The sequence below is a fragment of the Nicotiana tomentosiformis genome, chromosome 9 (genome assembly GCF_000390325.3).
Source record: "Nicotiana tomentosiformis chromosome 9, ASM39032v3, whole genome shotgun sequence".
In the NCBI taxonomy this organism is placed as follows: domain Eukaryota; kingdom Viridiplantae; phylum Streptophyta; class Magnoliopsida; order Solanales; family Solanaceae; genus Nicotiana; species Nicotiana tomentosiformis.
In genome coordinates, this window is record NC_090820.1 from 67,604,422 (window position 1) to 67,628,992 (window position 24,571).

The 24,571-nt window shown below is 37.9% G+C and overlaps 1 protein-coding gene and 1 long non-coding RNA gene across 3 annotated transcripts; both read right to left on the bottom strand.

Annotated features, from left to right (window-relative positions):
* Window positions 1-1,500: 1,500 nt before the first annotated feature.
* Window positions 1,501-10,781, bottom strand: LOC104119381 (dihydrolipoyllysine-residue acetyltransferase component 4 of pyruvate dehydrogenase complex, chloroplastic-like). 2 transcript variants are annotated; one of them, XM_018778709.3, is made up of 7 exons: window positions 9,778-10,781; window positions 9,461-9,652; window positions 9,239-9,326; window positions 9,062-9,132; window positions 8,882-8,965; window positions 7,335-7,411; window positions 1,501-1,721 (listed from the first exon to the last, which is right to left on the bottom strand). In XM_018778709.3, the coding sequence occupies exons 1-6, from the start codon at window positions 10,606-10,608 to the stop codon at window positions 7,358-7,360; spliced, it is 1,320 nt and encodes a 439-aa protein (XP_018634225.1). In that variant the 5' UTR covers window positions 10,609-10,781; the 3' UTR covers window positions 1,501-1,721; window positions 7,335-7,357. The 2 variants fall into 2 exon arrangements, with proteins under 2 accessions (XP_018634225.1, XP_009629164.1); XM_009630869.4 differs by lacking the exon at window positions 7,335-7,411 and having other exon boundaries at window positions 9,778-10,780.
* LOC138899391 (uncharacterized) lies at window positions 1,789-7,057 on the bottom strand. Its single transcript, XR_011410882.1, has 2 exons — window positions 4,250-7,057; window positions 1,789-4,139 (listed from the first exon to the last, which is right to left on the bottom strand). It is a non-coding gene; the product is annotated as an uncharacterized lncRNA (long non-coding RNA).
* Window positions 10,782-24,571: the final 13,790 nt, after the last annotated feature.

The following is a 24,571-nucleotide window of genomic DNA, read 5'->3' on the forward strand; positions in this document are numbered from 1 at the left end:
CTCCATAAAATAATGTCATAACTTACGCCTTAAAGATTTGGGGGTTATGGAGATGAAAGACATGAGAGTTATGGATAATATTAAATATAGAAGTTATGAAGATGAAAGGCATGAGAATTAAGAATAATTGATACATAGAAGTTATGAAAATGAATGGTGCTAGTTAAAATAGGTAGAATTTTGAACACAATTAGGAAGACTTTATGGCCTATTACTAAAATAAATTGAAGTGAATAATAAGAATAAAGTGGGAAAAACGTTACGAAAAGATCTCATTCCCTCTCCTTATTTCATTTATGACAGAAATTATTGGAGCTATCAAGAAGGGTGTAATTCATTGTGTAGTAATTAGATAATTATATTAAAATGAGGTGAAAAAACAAAAAACAAAAAAAACAAAACAGAAAAAAGATAAATGTGAATGAAGGCCAAAGAGAGGTGCCTTCGTTAGAGGAGGGAAGGAAGATTCGTGTGCATGAAGGCCAAAGAGAGGTGCCCTACTTTATATCTATATATATATAGGAAGGAAGATTCTTGTGCAAATGTAGAGGAGGATATTAAGGAGATTTATTCCTTTTAGAAGTCTTTTTCCCTTCTTTCAAAAAAGAGAGTCCTAATAGAATAGAAATTCAGGACAAAATCCTAACAAATTGTAGTTCGGGCGTAACAGAAATATAGTGTGTGTGTAAGTTGCTAACTGAGCCAAGTTTATGGAGGATTTTATGTATTAAGCCAATTGGCATTTTGTGGATATTGGATGTGAAACCAAATTAGCAAGTCAAAAGATCTGTCCTAAGCATCTTTGTTATCTTCTTAACTTATTTAGTTATGAAAGTTCAGATATAATCCAGTTTACACAAAAGAAATTTTGGACTCTTTTCCGAAAATTGAAATTTAAAAAAATGACTGATATACATTTACCAGATACGAAGGTGAGATGTAGTAAGAAATCTGAAAAATTGAGAAGTTTGTTACAAAGCAAGGGTAATTATTAAGTGGGAGCTAGACTTAGCCACTTGATGTGAAGCTGTGCTCTTACCTCTATGATATTCATGCATGTCTATCTCCTTTGTGTTTGGGCTTTTACATTTTTGACTGCCTGGAATGTCTAATAGGTAAGAATTTCATGAATCCATTCATTGTACAAAAGCCATCAAGTTATCTTTCCAGATACTGCGCTGATTGGGAGACTGTAGATTAACTAAGGAATCTTTGCATTTGACCTTATATTTGTCCTTAGAATCACCTGAATGGGAATTTTGTTTTTTATACATTTCATTGCCTGTTCCATTCACTTGAATAAATCAATCCTTGACCACCTTGAATGACTATTAGTTTTGTCAATACTTGCAATTTCAAAATATGAACATCAGTTTTCGTCACCTGCCAACTCGATAAACTAATGAGGTTAAACTAACCCCACTACTGTTACCGGTTTGATTAAGTCATTAAACATGTTTAATATTTAGAATTTGCAAAAGGTAAAAGTATCCAAATATCTGCAAAAGGGAAAAAATATTATTGTTTCATTCCAAAAAATTTCAAGAATGCAATATAATCGGAAAGTTTTAGTACAACATAGCAGAAAACGGTCAGAACCTATTGATTGAAAGCATCTACATTGTCAAGCTCTCTGGGTTCTCGACAATCTTTGAGAACGTTTGAAGGAAGGCTGCCAAGTCAGCACCATAAATAATCCGGTGATCTGCTGTGATATTCACCTGTATAACATAATAAGGAGGTTAGGTTAAGAATGTTATGTCACGCAATCTTATAGCAGGGCCTCGGTTAAGCTTCAAAGCATGTACATTCAAATGATTGTACTTCGATTAATTACAATATCAGTAGTTGTACTCTCTTTCAAGCAACACGGTACACAAAGAAAGACAGAAAAAGGTTGGAGCCAGCATAAAAGAGCCAAATATCATTACGCTCGTGCCTAAGTTTGCAGTTCGACAAGACTCCATTGAAGAAGCAGAGATATATGACTCATCCAAGAACTGTACAAGCACAAGGAATAACCAATTAATAAATGGTCTGATGATGCATGTAGATCGGTGAACCATCAAGACTACAGTGCTATATCTTCTAGCTTTATGTATATACAGGATGAGTCAAAAGTGCAATTAGACAGGACTAGATGTCTAATCGAAGACCAATCAAATATCTAGACTCCGCATTTCAAAAGATAGAAGAATATCTAACATATATAACTGAAAATAGTATGACCAAAATTGAGAAAATGCTATGGGAATGCTATACGATATGAAAATACCTCTCCAAATGAGAGGCAAGCTCTACATAGAGGAGACTACCAATACTATATGGGAGTGTGTTTCTCACCACTAATGGCCATCACTTACTACAAGGTGAGTATTGTAGAAATTAATGTTAAGATGGATGCATGATGATACAAGATTAGATTATATCACATATGACCACATGAATTAGAAGGTGCAAATAGCGTTCAGACACCACATAAGGGATAAATGGGAGGTCCCCTAGATGATTTGACCATATCCTACTTAGAACCATCAAGTGTGCCATCAATAGATGCAAAATTATGATGATTGAAGGTGTTAAAAAGGGACAAGTTAAATCTGGAAAACCTATAATTGAACAACTGAACATATGAAAACAAAAGATGTATATTGGCAATACCAACAAGTACAGATTAAGGCGTAATTGTGCTAGTATAGTTAAGTTTGTTTAAAGATCTGCATGTCTCTAGAAAAATACAGAACTTGTAATATTAAAAATTTATTATTTATTGGAAAGGAACAATTAGAATAGAGCAAAATGAATGTTAAGGATTCACATATCCAACACCAACTAATTTGGGATTGAGGTGTAGTTTTTATTGTAGAAAAACGTGAAAAAAGAAAACTCATAAATAGATGATGACCAAGGACTACCATCCATCGACGCATGGTGGGACTATCTGATGAGGCACATGACAGAAAAAATGAGAACATATTTACATATACTAAAACAGGTTTAACTGTTTAAGCACTACCCATCCACCCTAGAAATGATCATCCGATCACGGGGCACATGATCTGCATTCATAGTAGGCCTCATAACCACATTTGAGACAACAAGTATTCAGCACATGCATCTCACTTTTCATGTGATTATTATTAAAAAGAAGGCAAACGAGGAGTAAAATTCTCTTTATTCTTGTAGCTTCCAGTCAAAGGAGCTAAAATGTGAGAGCATATAATAGATTCCTATAATAAAAAATCCCAAATACTAGTGATTTGAACCACCTAACTAACTCCATCATTACTCCTTAGATATACCGAGTTATCTCTACAAACCCCACGATACTAAAACGGAAAAATATAAACAAAAGCTAAGTTGCTCGGACTCGGGTGCGGGTATCCGATACGGGTGCGGATCTAGAGGTCAGATCCTTCATGATCTAAATTTAAAGATTCGGGGGTACAGATCCAGGTACGGATACGGGTGCGCGGATTCGGCTAAAAATAATTCAATTATTTAAAAATAGAGTTATAAAAATATGTCTAAATTATGAGACATTATGTGAAAAACTTACAAGGTATTCCGAGAAGAAGAAAATATTGAACAAGAGTAGAATTTTAGAAGGAAATAAAAGGAAAAGGACTAACATAGAAATTTATATATACAAGGTACCATTTTCTTCCATATCACCCTAGCTTTTGATTTGTTTTCAAAAATCATTGTATCTGTCCCAAATTTCTCCGTTGATTTTGGTCAAAGTACCCAAAATCGGTTGACCAGATCCGACACGGATTACACACCCATACCCACACCCACGTCGTGTCGACACGGGTACGGCACTGAAAGTGAAGAGTCCGAGCAACTTAGAACAAAAATCCAGCTCCAAATCAACAGAAGCCACTAAATTTCCTAAATGAAAAAAGATATTAATTGTTAGCCATGAAACATTCTAATTGTTCTGAATTAAACACCATTATGCCACAAAAATCAACTGGGCCCCAAACTTTATATAGCTACTAATCAGGAGGCGCATGAATTCCTATCATGATAAGAGTTCCATCACATAAATATGGTGACATGGTTGATTTAAATATAACTGGTGATGTCACAAGTACGTGGCTCCCATTCGCATACCCGATGGACCCTTCGCATACCTACCATCCCTACCATGATAAGAATTCCATCACATAAATATGGTGACGTGGTTGATTTAAAAACTACTGGTGTCTGGTGATCTAACAAGCACGTGGCCCCATTCGCATACCTGATGGATGAAAGGGTTGACATTATCGATGCCGGAACTCACACCATTCTACCATGTTTGTGACCACAACTCACCTCCTTTTGGTTCAGGTCAGATAGGCACCTCTTATGTCAAAATCCCCAACTGTTAATTCGACTCTAGCTGGGTCCAATTATCGTTCCACTATGCGTATCCTCAGCCACCTTAGACGCAACCCATTTTTTGTGTGTCATTTGGTTCAGAAATCTGCCAGAAGAGTCCAAATTACTAGAAACCTTGTCTAACCAGAGATGGAGTGGCAGCCCTAAGACCCTGGTCTAGGCATGTGTTCCTATAACTGGGAGCATCAGTCCAAAGACAATGTGTGCTCTCTTGATGCCGCTACCCCACTTTGAAGTTTAATCTTCTCTGCTTTTGATCTCAACTGAAATTCAAACAAGAGGACATCTACCAATTTCTATTTTCTCACAAAGCTGGGATGTTCGCTTTATCATCACCATACTTTGACTAGGCATCTTCTAGGAAACCTGTTACGGTTTTCAAAGATCCTGAATGTATCTATATGATACCATACTTACCTTCACCTTGCTGGCATTTTCCATCTTTAGCTTTAACATAACTTCATTTTGCTGGAAGTTCTACCAGTCAGAAGCACCTTTTTCAAAGAACTTATGCACTTTTCCAAGCCAAATTCGACCAACCTGTTGCATTCTGGGTAACCTCATGAATGATAATCAAACTTCTTACACAGCAACTAGTTGCTAAATTTGTAGAAGTCCTGCAGCACGTAATACTATATAGCTACTCCAAAAAATTTCATCTTATGCATATTCCTCTTGTGCCTCCAAAGAAAGGTGAAAATTTGAAAAGCCACAGAAGCATATAAGGAGATAGTCATAGCATGAAGAAACATTTTTTTCATTTCCACCCATTCATACCAATGGACCTTGTCAATATACCTCTCGATCAGTTCAGTATAAAACTGCATTCTATTTTGTATATTAGTTTCACTTTAGTCACCTTTCACATTGTCATACACTAGGCATAAGTAATTTAAAGGTAAAACCTATGTTGCTTGAATTCTCCAGATATCATTGGCGACCGGTGTCGACATGACAGGACACCGGTTCATCATATCAATCCAACGAGGGCACGTTGACTCAATGCCATTAAGGAGGAGGAAGGGAAAAGAAAGATAGATAAGAGAAGCAAGAAAAGAAAAAAAGGAAGGAAAGACAAGGGAAGAAAATACTGCCATGTCAGAAGAGTTTCCATTGAAATAGTCGTCGTTGTTCGATGCTGCTATTCTAATTTGATGTTATGAAAGAAAGAGGCACGTGTAACAAGTTAAGTCTATAGCTTTCATAGTTGCTGTTATCGGCCACAGCCAAGTCTTTTTCCACTTCACCTGGTCATTTGAATGAGATATTTCTACTCCTTCAGCCTTCCTATCTTGTGTACAGCTCATTCTCTTTCCCTTTTCCTCTGTTACTCTCTACGCATACACCAGATTGACTGTCCCTCTCACACGTTCCATTCATATTCACTATTTCTGACTACGATCTATAAGAACGGAGATATTCAAATTTCTGCGAGCTATCGTGGCATTAAACTTATGAGTCATGCGATGAAACTCTGGGAAAGAGTGATAGAGCGTAGACTTAGAAACACAATAAGGGTGACAACCAAATTGGATTTATGCTCGGTAGATCTATAATGGAGGCTATATTCTTGCAAAAAAGATTGATGAAAATTTATCGCGAGAGAAAGAAGATCTATACATGGTGTTCATTGACCTAGAGAAAGCATATAATAGCATACCACGGAAGGTCCTTTGGTGAGTGATGGAGAAAAAAGGAATTTCATATTAAATATATATGTCATAAACATGTATGATGGAGTTGTCACTAGCGTGCAAACAGTATTAGGAGATACAAAGGAGTTGCTAATAACAGTAGGTAGAGCCCCTACTTATTCACCCTAGTTATGGATGAGCTAACTAACACAATACAAGATGAGGTCCTATGGTGTAGACTATTTGCTGATGATATTATGCTAATTGACGAAACACCTTAGAGAGTAAGGGTTGTAGGATAAGTAGAAGTAAGACTGAATACATGGTTACATGAGAAGAGCAAAGTTGAGGTGAGACGAGATGGGATTGGGGTGCCAAAATGCAAATAATGTAGATATCTAGGCTTTTTGGTTCAAGAGAATGGAATGATATATGAAGATGTTATGCGTAGGATTTAAACCAGATGGTTGAAATGGAGAACTGCTATTGGGGTATATGTGATAGAAGGATGCTTACCAAAGTGAAAAGGTAAGTTTTATAGAATAACTATAAGACTGGCTACGCTATATGTTAGTGAACAGTGAGTTGATAAAGTCCAACATATCCACAAGATGAGTGTCACAAAGATGCAGATGCCAATATGAATGTACGATCACACAAGATTAGATAAGATTAAAAACAACCACATTAGCCAAAAGGTGCAAGTAGCAAGCTTTGAGGATATGAGAAAAGATTGCTTGAGATGGTTGGTGATGGCCTTGTTCTGAATTGACCCAATGATGCACCAGTCCACAGGTGTGAAAGTATGATTAGTAAAGGTGTTAAAATGGACGGGGTAGACCTAAAATCACATGAAAGGAAGTTATCTCGAAAGAACTACAAATCTGTGGAATCAATGCAGACCTAAAGATAGGACACAATTGAAGAGAAAGAGCTATAAAAAGGTGATACCTACTAGTTGGTAATAGGTTTTAGACTCGTTAGAGAACCTCTACAGCTCTACTGTTATTATTATTATTATCAATATATATATATATATATATATATATATATATATATAGGGTTTTGCTAACCTACTACATGGTTGTAGTAGGTTAGCATTGTATGCATCGTTTAGTTTTCCAAATTATCCCAACCAGCATATTAACAAGAATAATCAGAAGGACTTTTTCGTCTTTTTGCTCAAAAAGTCAAACCCAATTTTCTTATCCTCTTTCTCGGCTGGTTTTCCTTCTAGTTCCTTGATGGTGAATTCAAATCCAAAATGCAACTAATAATGCATTGAACCAAATGTTAGATCACTTAACTTACCCAATTGTTGGTTCTATTGATAGTTAAAGTAAATCAGTATTAGCATTTACTGTACCAAATATAGTCCCCTTTTCAGCCTGTGAGAGAAAATGAAAAAAGAGTTACCACATTTGTATTGGACAAATTAAAAGTCGATTGCAGATTTGACAAATTAAAGATCGAGCTGCAGATTTGAATACTACTGGAAGATGAAAAAAGTGAGTTGCACAAATAACAAGGGACTCTTCAGAGGCTCGAAACTTTAATTTTTTGCTCTCAGTTCTCAAATGTGATCTTCCATTTGAAGCCTTTTGGTATATCAGAATTTGAGGGACGCTAGCAAACAGCTGAGAGATAAAATTGGAGATGGAGGTGGTGTATCGAGAGAAGGAATTGGAAAATTAAAGTGAAAGACCAAAAAGGCCCAAAAAAGTCTTATATTTAATGTGATGGCATGGGTAATTTGGAGAACTAAAATATGCATACAATGCTAACCTACTACAACTATGTTCACTTTCACTTTTATTTTGTTTTTGTAATGACGATGATATGAGTTGAGCTTAAAGAAAGAAGTGAGGATCCATATCGCTGACCCCAACTTGTTTGGGACTGAGGCGTAATTATTGTTGTAATAAATTATGCAATCATAAGGCCACTGATTTCACATGTACAGGAACTGATCATATATTTACACAAATGCAGGGCAGACCATGGACCATGATCATGAGATAAATAAAGGAATTAGTGAAAAAATCTGACCACTCTACCAAACACATTTAGGCTATGAGTGGAGTAGCCCAAGAACGTTATAGACCTCCCTGGACGCCCTTTTACAACTCATGTAGGACAACTATGTAATGCAACAGATAAGAATAGGAATGAACTAATGAAGTAGAAGTAAAGCAGGGCTATGTCAGGATGAATGTGGGTAATAGATCTGAGGATATCTCATTGATAACACTTCAGTATTTCTGTTTCATAAACTCAATGTGATTTTCAGAGAATCAGAATTTTAATTAGAAGTTAACAAGTGGAAACAATATACAAGACAAACAAACGAAGTTTATTGAAAAAGAATTTAAATAATGAAACAAGATATGAGACCCAAAATAGAAGAAAGAAATACAAGGATAAAGCAGTTATTATTAAAATCCTCTCGAAGCCGCCAAACGTTGAAGAAAAACAAGTAACAGGATTTTCTATTGCAATCACCTGAAGGAAGGCCAAGGCTTCTTAGATCTCAATAGGCAGATGACGAATGTAATACGTTCTGTTTTCCAACTTTCAACATTCATGGCTTCACCACAATTTAGATCAAAACTAAACAAATTTAATTTTTTGATGGGTCATGCAAGTTATGCGAGAAACTTATATAAAATAAGAGTGAGCATTTATATAACTAAAACTTGTTTGTGATTTTCCATCTACTCCAACTAAACACTCTCTAACCCGACCAACAAAAGAGAGGAAGAAACAAAGGTTTTTCATGATTGACTTCATCAACTGTTTTCATTATTGAAATTAGCACTTGCAACAGCTTGAACACAGGAAGTGGATACAAGACATACCAGCATCTTATTTTTGACAGAGAAGAAACCTTCAGAGTCAGAGACAACAGTTGGTTTTGATGCTCCAACAGCCATAATAGCCCCCTGAATATTATCCCAGTTTCAGAATAGTTGCTACTTCCTAAGAACTGAATGACTTGTAAACAGAAATAAAAGAAAATGCTACATCTAATTTCTAACCTGGCCGGGAGGAAGAATAGCATCAAATCTGTCCACACCAAACATGCCTAAGTTGGACAACGTGAAAGTCCCTGAAAACAAAACCTTTCAATGTTAGTACTTAAAGATCTCACTGGATGAATTAGCTACAGAAGTACACATTTAAAGACAAACAAATCAAATAAAGCAAATTGTTACCTGAATTGTACTCGTGTGGCTGAAGTTGCTTAGCCCTAGCCTTGTCTACCAATTCCTTCCACTTTTGAGACAATAGATAAAGATCCAACTACACCAAGGTAACAAAATGATAAGCCTTATAACACTAAACTTTACATCTTTCTCGAGCTCAATTGTGAATATAACCAACCCATGCGAAGAGAATGTTGCTTCATTTAGAAATAGAGATTGTAATTACGCTACCTTGTCAGCATCCTGAAGCACTGGGGTGATCAATCCACCATTAATTGCCACAGCAACAGCAATATTTATACTGCTATTATAAGTAAAGCTCTTTCCGTCTTTACAAGTGGCGTTCACAACTGGATGTTGAGCCAGAGCCATTGCTGCAGCTTTAGCTAACAGTGCAGTCATTGTAACGCCTTTTGGCTTAACCTGTTATTAATTGAATTTCAAAGCATGTCAAGCCCCAGAATGTAAATGCAAATAGGTATTTCTATGAAATTCCCACCACAGCATTTGATGCATCAACATATTAGCCTCAAAATAGATGAACTTACCTTTTCATACAGCGCATCAAGGGCGTTCGTACTAACTGGATATCCAACACGGAATGTGGGAACAGAGAGGCTCTCCATCATATTCTTTGATACTGCAATTTGCATTGTGGTGAAAGGAACAAGGGTCGACCCTGGAATGTCAGGAAAGCTAGTTGGAGACGCTTTTGCAGGAGCAGCCGCAGCAGGGATCAGAGCAGCTACTGCAGTGGAAGCGGGGATGCTTTTAGTAATCCCTGCGGCCTTCTCGACATCCTCCGGGGTAATCCGTCCAAATGCCCCCGTCCCAGTCACTTTGTTGATATCAACTTTGTGCTGCTTCGCTAACTTCTTCGCATAAGGCGTGGCGACAATCGCAACTTTGGGGGCAGCAGCAGCAGCAGCATCACTGGTAGTGGTATTAGCGGGAGAGGTTTCTAGTTTGGATTGGCCTTTGGCTCTAATCTTGGCTTCGGCAATTTCATCTTCAGTCTCAGCCAAGAGCCCAATAGGAGCGCCAACAGGAGCCGTATCGCCCTCGTTGACAACGATAGCAGCGAGAATGCCACCGTAGAATGTCTCTACGTCCATGTCAGCTTTATCAGATTCGACGACCACCACAGATTCTCCTTTGGAGAGGACGTCACCCTCGGACTTAGTCCAGGAGACAATTTTGCCTTCGGTCATGGTAGAGCTGAGAGCAGGCATGAAGATCTCACGGATTTTCGATTGGATAGCGGGGAGTTTGTATTGGCGAGGGAATGCCGCCGCCACGGAAGATCGGAGAGAAGAAGGAGAAGAGATTGTGGAGGAGAATGAGAGAGCTGGGGACTTGGAATGGAGAAGCGACGCCATTGGAAATGCCGAATTAAAGGAGTGATTTAGGAGTGGGAAGCGAAGTGGTTTAGAGGAATTGGTGAAGCTCTTATATGGTTTATATGAGAAAGAAGAATGGCCCGAAAGGGGCGGAGAAGACGAGGAACTGTTAGTGGTCTATAGCTTTGAGCTCTCCGCTGCGTTCTAAAATGAATTATGGGTCCTGTAGAATACATGGCAAGAGTTTTTTAATTCCAATTACAAACTTGCTTACCCACATTTGTGAGATCGAATTAGCTCTTTACACACTTGTTTTTAATTTTATTACTAATTGTTTCTTTACATATTGAAGATTTATTCTTACACATAAAAAAATATATTTTTTACACATAAGAGATCTAAAAATATCATTATTTTAACTTTAAAATTATAAAAAAGCATGATGTATAAATAGCACGATTTGTCACTCTGGCCCTTAATTATATGAAGATTCATTTAAACACTCACGAGTCGCTTGATACAATGGCGGTATAACTCAGAATATCCCATATGGTGACATATTTCATGGGATTAGTTACCCCACTATTTTAGTATAAAAATTATCTCGATAATAGCTAATAACCCAAATCAAACATGAGATAAAGTTAATCTCACACTTTATCCCGAAATTATTATTCTTATAACATGTACCAAACGACCCCTTAGGGGTTAATTATCCTCGGATTAATTATCTCAAAATTAATTATCCTCGAATTAATTATCTCGGAATTAATAATCCCGGTATTGTTATCCCACTCTTCTGTAGGGATAAAAATAAAATTACAATCCCGGAATTAGTTATATCGCAATTTTATCCCAACCAAATATGAGATAAACTTATCTCAAATTTAATTTCGGAATTAATTATCCCTTATCTCTCGTACCAAATAAACCTTTATAGTTGTTGAAATTCACTATCTTAAACTTCTCTAACCATTAACCGAGTGTTCATAACAACTTGAAAGGTAAGTTGAACAAAATATGTGTATTTCATGTGATCGTAAATATGAATATTAAACCACTAGATGACTAAAATAAAGGGGTAGGGGGAGACAAAAAAAATGAAAAGCAAAATCTCTTTTTCCTTTTCTCCCATTTTGCTTCTTCAATTATGAAGCCAAGTCTCCGTCCCCACCTCCAACAAAATCACTATCTTTTCATCATCGATATCACCTTCCTCATACATTCAAACCTCTTCACCTACTCAAATATCTCCATTATCTTTTACTCACATACACAATACCACCAATCTTTCATCACCTTTCACCTAATAATTTGCTAAAAATCGCATAAATAAATCATCCATTCTGCTACCACTATCTTCTTCATTCGACTACCCAACCTTCCATAGGCACCATTTTTTTCACCATCGACACGATCCAACATCTCACCAAGTCGTGATGGCATCTAACCCAATCTGCTAGGTAAGCCAAACAATAAATGACACAACTCAAATGAAAGATCATTATTAATCAATAAATAAAATGGCTGAACTCCATACAATATCCCAAGGACTGGTAGTACAAGTCATGAGCTACTAAGAATAAGAATATAACTCTGGTACAAAAAATAGTAGTACAACATCTATTTGAAGTTTACATTATCAGAAATATGAGTCCTAAGCTACCATGGACATGTGTTAGCTTGATTCTAGATCGCTAGTACATTTCCAATGATGGTCTTTGTCACTCACAGCACCTGAACTCCAAGATTTGCACACAAAGTATAGAACTGTAGTATAAGTACAATCGACCATATATACTTAGTAAACATTCTAACTAACCTCGGCGAAGTAGTAACGAGGTTTCAGGCCAAGGATACTCACTTTACATAACCTGCATAGCTCTATAACATATGCATGTGCCCAGCAACAGTATCGAAATCTAAGCATGAAGTCCAGATAAGGCCAGTGGTGCACATAAAGAAGATATGTACAAGCATTGTAACCAACTAACAGTTCAGCATATAGAGAAAACACGCATTTGATATCAAACATCTCGTCAACAATTGCATAAGTATCAAATAACTACCAGCATTTGCATATAGAGAAGATATGCATGAATAAGCAAGTCAAGTTACATGGATATCATATAGAGAAGATATGTACCGTGAATCATTTCATCAAGTAAGGCAGCATATAGAGAAGATATGCATGAAAAACGTATATATTTTGTAGCTCGCATATAGAGAAGATATACATTAAGAAACGTGTATATATCCAAGGAGTTTGGAAATAGAGAATAGATGCAAATTCCAACCACTAATAAGTTTTTCATTATCCGTGTCAACCAGAAACTTGTCAGTTTCTCACAACCTGTGTGTACGCTATCAAGAGAGAAACATGTAAGGACGACCCTAGGGGGTGGATACTTATACACACACGACACGGATAACTCACGTGCCATAATCATAACAACCGCATTGACAACTCACATGCTGCACGAAAAAATCACGTTCCAATAATGATAATAGCCACATGAATAACTCACGTGTTGTCAATCCAGTTCATCACCCAGAAAACATATACAAGAATACATATATATAATTAACGAGTACCAAATCACATACTCATGGACTAATAAAATAGCATGTTAGGGTGTGCATGTGCGAAGTGTACAACTACGGCTCAAATTAGGCGAATACGCCAAATAATAACAAGCATCATGCTCAAATAGGGAATCAAGGTCTACACATCATCTCTAACATGATTCAAGAATCTCATGTAGTCATACGAATATAAAGCATGATAGCAGGGAGCACAATATCCAAAACAAGGCATGGTACGACCTAAAGACTACTCTGGTCATGAATCATACATAACACTCGCATATATACTCGTTACCTCATATATACACCGCTTCTAACATATTCCAATTAGACAAATAAGATTATATCCTAAGGGTTATTTCTCTCAACAAGATTAGGCAATATACTTACCTCATCAGAGCTCGCCTTCAACCTTAAATCATGTAAAAATCTCACTCTAGCCCTCAAATCACGCAAATCCAAGCCAATCATCAACTAAAGAAGTCATACAATGTTATAGGAAGCGATCCCAATCCATAAAGCTTCGATCTTTGTAGAATTTCCAAAATGTCAACCCGGACTCGCATGCTCGAAATCCAAATTAAAAACCAAAATCCGATAATCCATAACATGTCGAGTACAAATATGTAATTAGTTTCCAATATTGAGTCCAAATCGATATTATAATCCTCAAAATACACTCTCTTAAAGTATAGATAAAAACCTCAAGTTTCATCTTAAAATTCCACATTTTGGGTGTAGAAATCCATGGAGATTCATGATATATAATCAAAATCAAGTAGAAATTACTTACTCTCATAATATGTGTGAAATTTATCTCCAAAATCGCCTCTAGCCGAGCTCTAAAAATCAAAAAAAAAATTGAGAAATGAGTAAAACCCTCGAAAATAAGAAGTCTATCAGGCCAATCACACCTGCGGCCAAATACCTCGTATCTATGAGCATTGCTTTTGCGACCCAAGGACCGCATTTGCGTAACTCCACCGCCTGCCAAGTCTTTGCAGGTGTGCACCAACCCTCGCAAAAGTGTATCTGCATCTGTGCAAATCCCATGCAGGTGCGACTACTGACCACTAAAGACAACCTTGCAGGTGCGCGCATAACCTCGCAGGTGCAACCTTTCACTGCGATACCTCTTCCGTAGATGAGATCAATACCTAGAATCATCTACTTCGCAGAAAGAGACCAAGAACTCACACTCGCGCCCTTCACATCTGCAACCTAAAACACGTAGGTGCGATGCACCAGAAAATCAGAGAATTCCAGCTTCACAAGCATTGTCCGAAACCACCCTAAAACACATATGAACCCCTCGGGATGCTATCGAATCATACCAGCAAGTCCAAATACATAATCTAAACTTATCCAAAGGCTAAAAATACCACAAATAACATCAAAACCAGAATCGAGGATCAAATCTTCTCTTAACTTTTCATACATACCAACTTCGTCGAATGCGTCCGAACCATACTTAGACATTTCAGATTCCAACAAGATTTTGCGCATAAGTTCCAATCCACTAAGTAAACCTAGTCCAATTCCTGAAGAAACAATCCGAGTGTGACATCGTCAAAGTCAACTCTTGGTCAAACCTATAAACTCTCTAGTTCTTCAAATTGCCAACTTTTGACAAACAACGCCAAAACCTTCTAGGAACATCTAAATCTAAATCCGAACATATGTCCATGTCAAAAATTACCATATGGACCTATTGAAACTATCACATCCCGATTCCAAGGCCGTTTACTCAAAAGTCAAATATTGGTTAATTCTTCTAATTTTAAGCTTCTATAATGAGAATTACTCTTCCAAATTAATCCTAAACCTCTTAAACATCAAAATCAACCAGACACGCAAGTCATAATATACCATATGAATCTACTCAAAGTCTCTAATAATTAAACAAAATGTTAGAGCTCGAAATAATCGAACGGGTCATTACATTCTCCTTCACTTAAACCTATGTTCGTCCTCGAATGTGCCAAGATTTGTTCTGAGGTCATCAAATCATGGTAGGAAATCATCGCACACATACCCATGGGGGATCCCATATCACGACAATTCATATAAGTCCATTAGCACAACCAAAATTGAAGAATCTTTCTTCAACCTTAGCCCATAAATCTTATAACCAATTTCCAACATTTGGAATTCCTTATAAGATCTGATTCTCGCATATATACACTGTATAAGTTCCTACAAGTTGTACCAAGTCATAAACATACTCTCAAGATATAACCACACAATGTAACGCATAACTCATATACTCATAGCAATATCTTCCGACCACATTAGCTGCCCATTACCAAAGATGATACCGATAATATACTTCATATAAGATAAAACCTTGTTCCAAAACTTTGCAATAATGCAGATGATAAAAGAAACATGTACGAACTCATAATCGCCCATGAAATCAACAACTCGTGGAGCTATCTTGCCTGACAAGAACCATTGCCAAATTCTAACCCGACTGATGATATTCTTCTCCAAACAAACCTTATCTAAATTTGATTGCACTAGTTCCAAGTCCAACAACCTCATCTCACTCAATACAAGCAGCTCGACCGACATGCCACACCAAATGCGACCTAGAGCCACATACAATACAATTCGTGCACTCAACAGGAAACAACTCAAATATAACCAAAGATAGAATGAGAACAAAATAAGAGAACTATCCAACAAGTTCGACGTATACAACCACAAAATCATGATGCTATGATTCCCCACAAGGGAGAAGCAAAACACAAGGAATAAGCACAAATAATCATATCCTAACGTAACTCCGTTGCGACATGTAACCTAATTCGATATGTCAATCCACATGGGGATACTCGTCGAGCCCAAATGCTCATACTCAACAAACATGTGTGTATCGGCAACAAGCACGCGAAGTGCATGACCATAACCATGTAGAGATAGAAAACACAATATACCATAGACAGGCAAATCACGACTAAGGTGTAATAAGCAATTCAACATCTCAAGAGCCATCTCGCTCAAATATCACCACAAGGCCTAAACAGGACCATATCATGTGTGTGAATAATCAAATAGTGTCATAACCTATAGTAGCATAAGAGAGTAAAACAGGGAACAGATCATCACATGAATAAGATCAGCTCTAGCCAATGATACACCCTAGTTTGAGCCTTTGGATAGGCCAAACGGCCCGCCACCTAAAACTTCTATTGAGAAGGCCCCAAAACTGGAACTTAAAATCTTACCCTCTCATCTTCATTATGCATATTTGGGACGTTCTAACACTTTACCTGTGATTGTTCCTTCTAATTTGTCTAAATTGCAGGAAGAGAAGCTATTGAGGGGGCTAAGGGAGCACAAGCATGCTATTGGTTGGACAATATCTGACATGAAGGGTATTAGCCCCTTATTCTGTATGCACAAAATAATCACGAAGGAAGGAAATAAGCCTAGTGTGGAACATCAATGCCGCCAAAATTTGATCATGAAAGAGGTGGTAAGAAAAGAAATGATTAAGTGTCTTGATGCACGTGTAGTATTTCCTATATCTAATAGTAAGTGGATAAGCCCTATCCAATGTGTACCTAAAAGAGGGGTATGACTATTGTAATGAATGAACAAAATGAATTAATCTTAACTAGGACAGTGAGTGGTTGGACAATATGCATAGACTACATGATGTTGAATAACGCTACACAAATAGATCGCTTTCCCCTTCCCTTCATTGATCTAATACTTGATAGGTTAGCTAGATAGGAATACTATTGTTTTCTCGATGATAAACAATCAAAACAGTAGACCTATTGGAGCTATCCCAAGCGATATAGACAAAATCCTCAAGCTAATGCAATTACTTTGAGAAATGGGAGAGAATTGGTAGAAGTGCCTAAGAAGAAAAAAGAGCCATCTAGGCTCGAAGAGGAAAGAGTGCCAAAATCCGTAGAGGTGGATAAGACAAACATATCCGAATTTGAGCATATAGCGGAAAGGTACCACCCTCTTTTCCTCAAAGACTGAGAACGAAGTATGATGACCAGATGTTTCACAAATTCCTAGATATGTTGAAGCAGATATATTTGAACATCCCATTGATGGACATCCTCCGTGATGTCCCAAAATATGCTAAATACATCAAGGATATAGTGGCAAATAAAAGGAGGTTAACTAACTTTGAAACGGTCGTGCTCACTGAGAAGTGCACTTCTAGGATTCAACACAGGCTTCCGCAAAAACTTAAGGATCCGGGTAGTTTTATCATCCATGTGAGGATTGGTGAGATTGATATGGTTAAAGAGTTGTGTGATTTGGGTGCAAGTATAAATTTGATGCCATTATCAGTGTTTAAGAAATTAGGATTAGGAGCTCCGCGACCCATCACGGTGATGCTACAGTTAGCTGATAGATCTTATGTTTATCCCGATGGGGTTATTGAGGATGTGTTGCTATAGACTGGATATTATAGCATGGTAGATGTAGTGATCTTTATGGGATAGGGATGTCACGCCCCAACCTGGGGATGCGTGGCTAGCACCCGGTGCCATACTGGCCCAATCAAACCACTTTGTAACTCATGATCATTCGACGAAAATTAGAACATACATAGCCTGACTTGGTTGAACTCATTATTTCTATAACTATCATGGGCCAACATGGCCACACTCATATTGTATAGCTGTAAGTGGGCAAATGATATATCAGCGAGCCATCGTACTCAAAACATAAATACACATGAGCCGTCAAGGCCTCTAACATACTGTACATAATGAACCTGTGTCTACAAAGTCTCTAAGAGTATTTAACATCGAAACATGGTCGAGACAAGGCCCCAACCTACCCATAAGTTTGTAGCAAAACTCTAACGCGATGACTTATAGACTCGGCTGTACTCCGAATTAAGTGGAGTCTTACCGATCCTTTGCTGAATGCTAACCTCGTCTACAATGAGGGATCATCAAACTGATTACCTACATCTACAAGCATGAATATAACGTCCATAACATAAAGGACGTCAGTACGAATAATGTACCAAGTATGTAAGGCAGAACTAAAACATAACAATAAGTCAACATCAATGAGAGAGATATAAGAATCAACCTAAACCTCTGAAGTGCCATTGAGGACCATGATATTCATACTAATTATACTTATATATTTAATGCCTCTCTTTGGGACTATTATCCATATCGTAACATGGCTACCCAACTGATCAGTGGTAATTAATCGACCGGCCGTAGCGCGGTGGTAAATGCATGACTGCCTGACCGACCATAGCTCGGGGGTAAATAAATATGCATAACTTCCTAACCGGTCGTAACTTGGTGGTAAATGCATGATTGCCTGACCGGTCGTAGCTCGGTGGTAAATGAAGATGCATATAACATTACATTATGAATATTAACATCTTTATCGTATGCCTCAATAGAGACTTAGGAACATACTTGACATACTTTGAAATACATTTTACATATATGAATAACTTATACATCCTTAACTACTAAGAGTAGAACCATTTATGAAATAACATTCTGTTTACGTTTCGTTACTTGGATCATGGCAAAAGAAGGAAAGATTAGCCTTAACATACCTCATAATATCATGTCTAATCCTTAAGAGAACTTAACCTGCAGCTCCTTTGTCGCATAGCGCACAAATCCCCAATTTGCAAAGCTTAATTCGTTGCTATGTCTTCCTCAATTAGCCATGAAGAGAGAAAGCGGCAAACTATCGACTAATTCGGGTTCCTAAGGCTTAACTCCACTTGTTGCACCTTCCCCACCTTTTATTTGGCTTCCAAATGCTAAGGATATGTTTAGGAGGTCTAGAGAGAGTTTTATGTCTGATTTGGGTCGAAAATGAGGCTTGGAGACGAAGGCCACAACTTTATAAAACAAGATAATCCTCAACCGACCTCGTGGGTCCCAAAGGGAGATGTTTGCGTGGTCTCGCAAAAATGCAAATATCTATCTACTCCGACGTCGTATAGACAAACAGTTTAATGCATTGGAAACTAGATTCATAGATATTAAATTTGGTGGGTGTATCACGCCATAATTATAAGTACATCGATAGAAAATCTCAGTGACATTATACCCAAATTTCAGTACAATTTATGAATGCAACTTGTGAAGACTTTCGTCGACTTTTGTTTCACAACTTGCTTGACTTCAAAACGTAACACACGACTATCATACGACTAAAATACCTCATAACATCACCTTTTTATCATGTTAATCACCCTAGTTTCACCCCAAAGTACGAGTTATAACATTCCTAACTTGCCAACTTTTGATGAAACTTATTTTCTTCGATTCGTTTAACTTCTAAACCTTCCAACCCTCTTGATACTTGCAGTTCATGATCTTAAATATTTGTAACCTCCAAGGTAACATGATTAACTTATTGTATGTACTTTCAAAGATGATCTTATTTCCGAGCTTATATCAATTGACTTACCGTGTAACATGGGATTGAATGGATAATGTTGCGGTTCAGTTTTGAAAGAAAGATCATGAGTTCTAGACAACGTGAGAGATTTTAGATGTTTATAATTTAAGATAATGCTAGAACTATCTTGTATCACAAGAGAAGGGTGTGTTTTGTGGAAGACGCATTGTATGTGGATTTGCGGGTGCTTGACTGGTACTACAGAAATCGCATGCCAATAATCGTTAGTGTCTCAGTTTTCTACTTGATGCGGCGGATTTATGGGGGTATTTCTTATGATGTGATTATGTGTGTGTGATGTGGTAGTCACCCAAGTGGGGGACTAGAGATCATGTATGGAGATTCTGGTATTCTCGTAGATTGGAGATTCTATTTTTTAGAGGCGGACTATCCCTTTAGTTGTGACCTGTGAAGTGTGTTCAGGATTTGACAACTGATTGTAAGTTTCATGAATAGAGTCACTGTGGACTTTTCGAAGGCTATAGACCTATTTTGGAATTATCCAAATCAGTTTGGAGGCCCATTGGTAAACCTAATGAAGATGTGTATTCTACACTAGATTAGATTTTTTTTATTCAGCGTAACATTTTCTATTGGAGTGTTATCGGGCACAATAGATGTTATTCATTCCCTAATCTACTTCATGTGTGACTCCCTCATGCTATATGGGTTGTGAGATGATTCTGCTATTCAAACGCATGATGTGGCCATGTTTAGGTCGTGTGGCGGTATATGAGTGGGATGGTTCTTGAGATGTTAATTTGCTTATTGCACCATAGATGTGCTTGCCGTTTTGTAGCGCATTATGCTATTCGTCTCCCCTTAGTTATGTTTATGTAGTTTATGTTCTTGTTATTGATACACATGTGTTTGGGAGTATGAGAATTGTGGCCAATAGTTATTGATGAGATTGTTGTGGATTCAGTGGCAGGCCACCCTCGGTATTATGTATGGATCAGGTAGTGCGCTGCCATGGGTACATGTGTGGATCGGGTGGAATACCGCCACGGGTACATGTGTGGATCGGGTTGCACTCTGCAACGTAGTTATGATGGGTACGATTCCTTGAGCTCATTTTGTGTGTTTTGCTTCTCCTTTGTGGGATGAGTTCATAGTATTAGGCTTTTGATGTTATATCTGCTACACTTGTTGTGTATTTCTCGTAATTCGGTTCCCTTTCTTTTACTGGTCATATTTGGATGGTTGCTTGTTGGGCGCACGGATCACGTCGTATGTGATTCTTGATGGTATTTGATGTGGTTGTCGGACGAAATAGTTCATACAAGGTGAGATGAGGTTATTGGGCCTGGAATAAATACAATTGGATTTGTGTACGATATGCTTGGAAGAGGAATGTTACTAATCAGCTCAACATTTGGCAATGGTTCTCGTCGAGCGAGAGAAACTCCATAACATATTGTGTTGATGGGTGATTATGAGTTCCTACACATTTCTTTCTTCATTGCGGCATTGCGAAGGTTTGAAACAAGGTTTTATTTGTCATGAGGTATATTACCGATATCGCGTTTGGTTATAAGCAGCTATTATGGTTGGAAGATATCTCTTTGGGCATATAAGTTATGCGGTATGTCGTGTGATTACCTCTTGGAAGTATACTTATGGTTTGATATAGCTAGTTGAGATTGATACAGTGTATATATATATATATATATCATAATCGAATCTTATAGGGAATTTCAGATGTTGGAATTCAGTTTAAAGACTTATGGGTTAAGGTTGAAGGATGAATCTTTAGTCCAGATTGTGTTAATAGGCATTTATGGTTTGAGGTGATATTAGATCACCCCTGCGTATGTGTATGTTATGTTTTACAGTAATTTGGCAGCTTTTGAATGACTCTTGGCACGTTCGAGGATGAACACATGTTTAAGTGGGGGAAAATGTAATGACCCGACCGGTCATTTTGAGCTTTAGCATTCCGTTTGGTGGATTGAGAGTTTGAGCAGCTTCACTTGATACATTATGACTTGCGTGTATGGTTGAGTTTAATTTTTGAGAGGTTTAGAGTTGATTTAGAAGAATAATTCTCAATTCGGAAGCCTTAAGTTGGAAGAGTTGACCGAGATTTGACTTTTGAGTTAACAACCTCGAAATCGGGATTTGATGATTTCAATAGGTTCATATAGTAATTTTGGACTTGATCTTGTGTTTGGATTTTTATACGGAAGTTCCTACAAGATGTTTGCCTTATTTGTCAAAAGTTGGCAAGTTGAAGAATTCGAGAGTTCATAAATTTGATCTGGAGTTGACTTTGGTGTTTTCGGGCTTTGATCGGTGTTTCGGGACGTCTGATAGGGTCATTTGGTTAAATTTAACTTGTATGCAAAGTTTGATTGTGATCCGCTATGTTTAAGTGTGATTCAGACGAGTTCGACAAAGTTTAAATGTTTGAAAGTTAAGAGAATGATTTGGTCTTCGAGTCTTGGTTTAAATGCTATTTATGGTGTTTCGGGTCTTAGGATAGGTTTGGTTAGGTATATGGACTTGTTGGCTTGTTTGGACGGGGTCCCGAGGGGCTCGGTTGAGTTTTGGATCATTTTGAACAACTTTGAGGTTGCTGGTTTTCTGGTGCTCAGACATACATCGCGATTGCAGTGGGTTTCACACGATCGCGGAGTTAGATTTTGAGGCGGCTGGTTTTTGGCTTCGCATTCACGGTCTTGGTGTTGCGATCGCATATGGTGGAGGAGTTGGTCGACGCATTCGCATGTAGTGGTTCGCATTCGTGTAGAGGATGAGGCTAGGTGGGGGTTGTTGTTCGCGTTCATGAGGTGTACAGAGCGTTCGCGATTAAGGCAGAGCTGGGGAGCTTTGCATTCATGAAGAGGAGGTCACGATCGCGGAGGCTTATTTTTGGGCAGCGACATTTTTTGCTTCACCATTGCGAAGCTTTGGACCACGATCGCGAAGGGTTTACCTGGAGCAGACCTTAAGTGTTATATTTCAGGACCTTTGCCAATTATTTCATATTTTGAGCCCTAAACTTCGAGAGGAGGAGAATTTGAAGAGCAATTTCACTACTACATTGGAGGTAAGTAATTTTCACTTGGATTTGGCTTTATATATGCCACGACCCAAAATCCCACCATAGGCGTCGTGATGGCACCTAGTCTCTAAGACAAGGTAAGCCGATTACTTACAACAATTAAGCTAGTTTAACAATGATAAATTTAAAACATAGTTTAATATGAATACTGAAACAAAAGCGAAATAAGCCGACACGGCAATAATCATAACAACATCCCAAGACTGGGTAGTACAGAGTCACTAACTCTAGCTGAATACATAGAAAGATTCTCAAAGGTTGAAGTACAATATTGTTTAATAACAAGCTTACAGTACAATGAAAAGAAAGGACTCCAAGAGACTGCAATGACCAAGCAGCTCTACCTTGAATCCTTGCGATCAATAAGCGAACTCTGCCTGAGTATGATATCTCCAATACCTGGATCTGCATAAAATGTGTAGAAGTGTAGTATGAGTACACCACGGTCGGTACCTAGTAAGTATCAAGACTAACCTCGATGGAGTAGTTACTAGGTACAAGTCAAGACACCTACTAGACAAAATGACATGTGCAATGTAGAAGTATAAAGCTAATAATGAAGGCAAACATTAGTAAATGGCAACAAGAATCAACATTTGATATAAACAATATAGTAATAAGAACACCGTGAAAGTACCGTTGAAACTAGATAAGGAAAACAAATAACAACCAATTAATCAAGTCGCTCTAACACAGGCTTTGCTACAAAATTACTCTGAGATACCTCATCTCATAATCACAAGTCACGAGTCTCAACCCACAAATCATATGCTCACGGCACCTTGTGCCCACATTTCTAATCACAACCGCACGGACAACTCATGTGCCAATATCTCAATCCGCCCAGCATGATCACATGCTCATAATCACAATTCGCCCGGTGTGGTCATAGACTCACTATCACAATCCGTCTGGCATGGTCACATGCTCAATACTACAATCCGCCTGGCATGATCATAGGCTCAATATCAACATGAAAGCAAATAATACAAGAATACATAGGCATGCTCAACAAATGTTAAGTTTCGTACTCCTGAGCTGGTATAAGTGGCATGCTGTGAGTGTACTATTACAATCCGAGTCAACAAGTAATATCAAAGACATCGAGTAGTTCATTGAAAGTATCACAAAAAGTCACGTAAGGTGTATGGCATACACAAGGAGAATCATACTATCACACGAATATCACCAACAAAATGCCCCAGGCCATCACACATCATCCTTGACATTGCCACCCTTATCTCTCTAATAGCCACCCGTATCACTCCGTCCTGACAATATCATTAGCCACTGTATCACTCCGATAACCACCTGTATCACTTCGCCTTGACAATATCATTAGTCGCTCGTATCACTTCGATAGCCACCCGTACCACTCCGCATAATAGTCACCCTTATCGCTCCGCCCGGACAATAACACAATAGCTACCCGTATCACTCCATACAATCAACAACAGTGAGATGCTACCCTTATTCGCATAACACCAACCAATCCACACAACAATTCACATGTGCTAACATCACAACAACACGACATATCAAATCGTACCACAAGTGCCCATATGCCATAACCTTTCCAAAAGAACCAACAATACCAATATTTCCACAACAAATAGCCCACAGCTCAAACACAATATGTATAGAATCTCAATAACAACAAAATGAACGGGAAAGTAACTCAACAATGAACAACACCCCCTTTAACCACAACTTCAATTAAAATAGATTAATGACTTTCAATAACTTCAACTTCAATTAATTGCTTAAGGATAAACTCGATAATGAAGGTATTTCCATGAAATGACAAACTTTGTATTCTAGTGTATGAATGTCATGCCCTGACCTCGGGGAGCGCGATCGGTGCTCAACCGAGATAACCCGATCAAGCATGCCTGCTAGATACTTTCTACCCGACCTTGC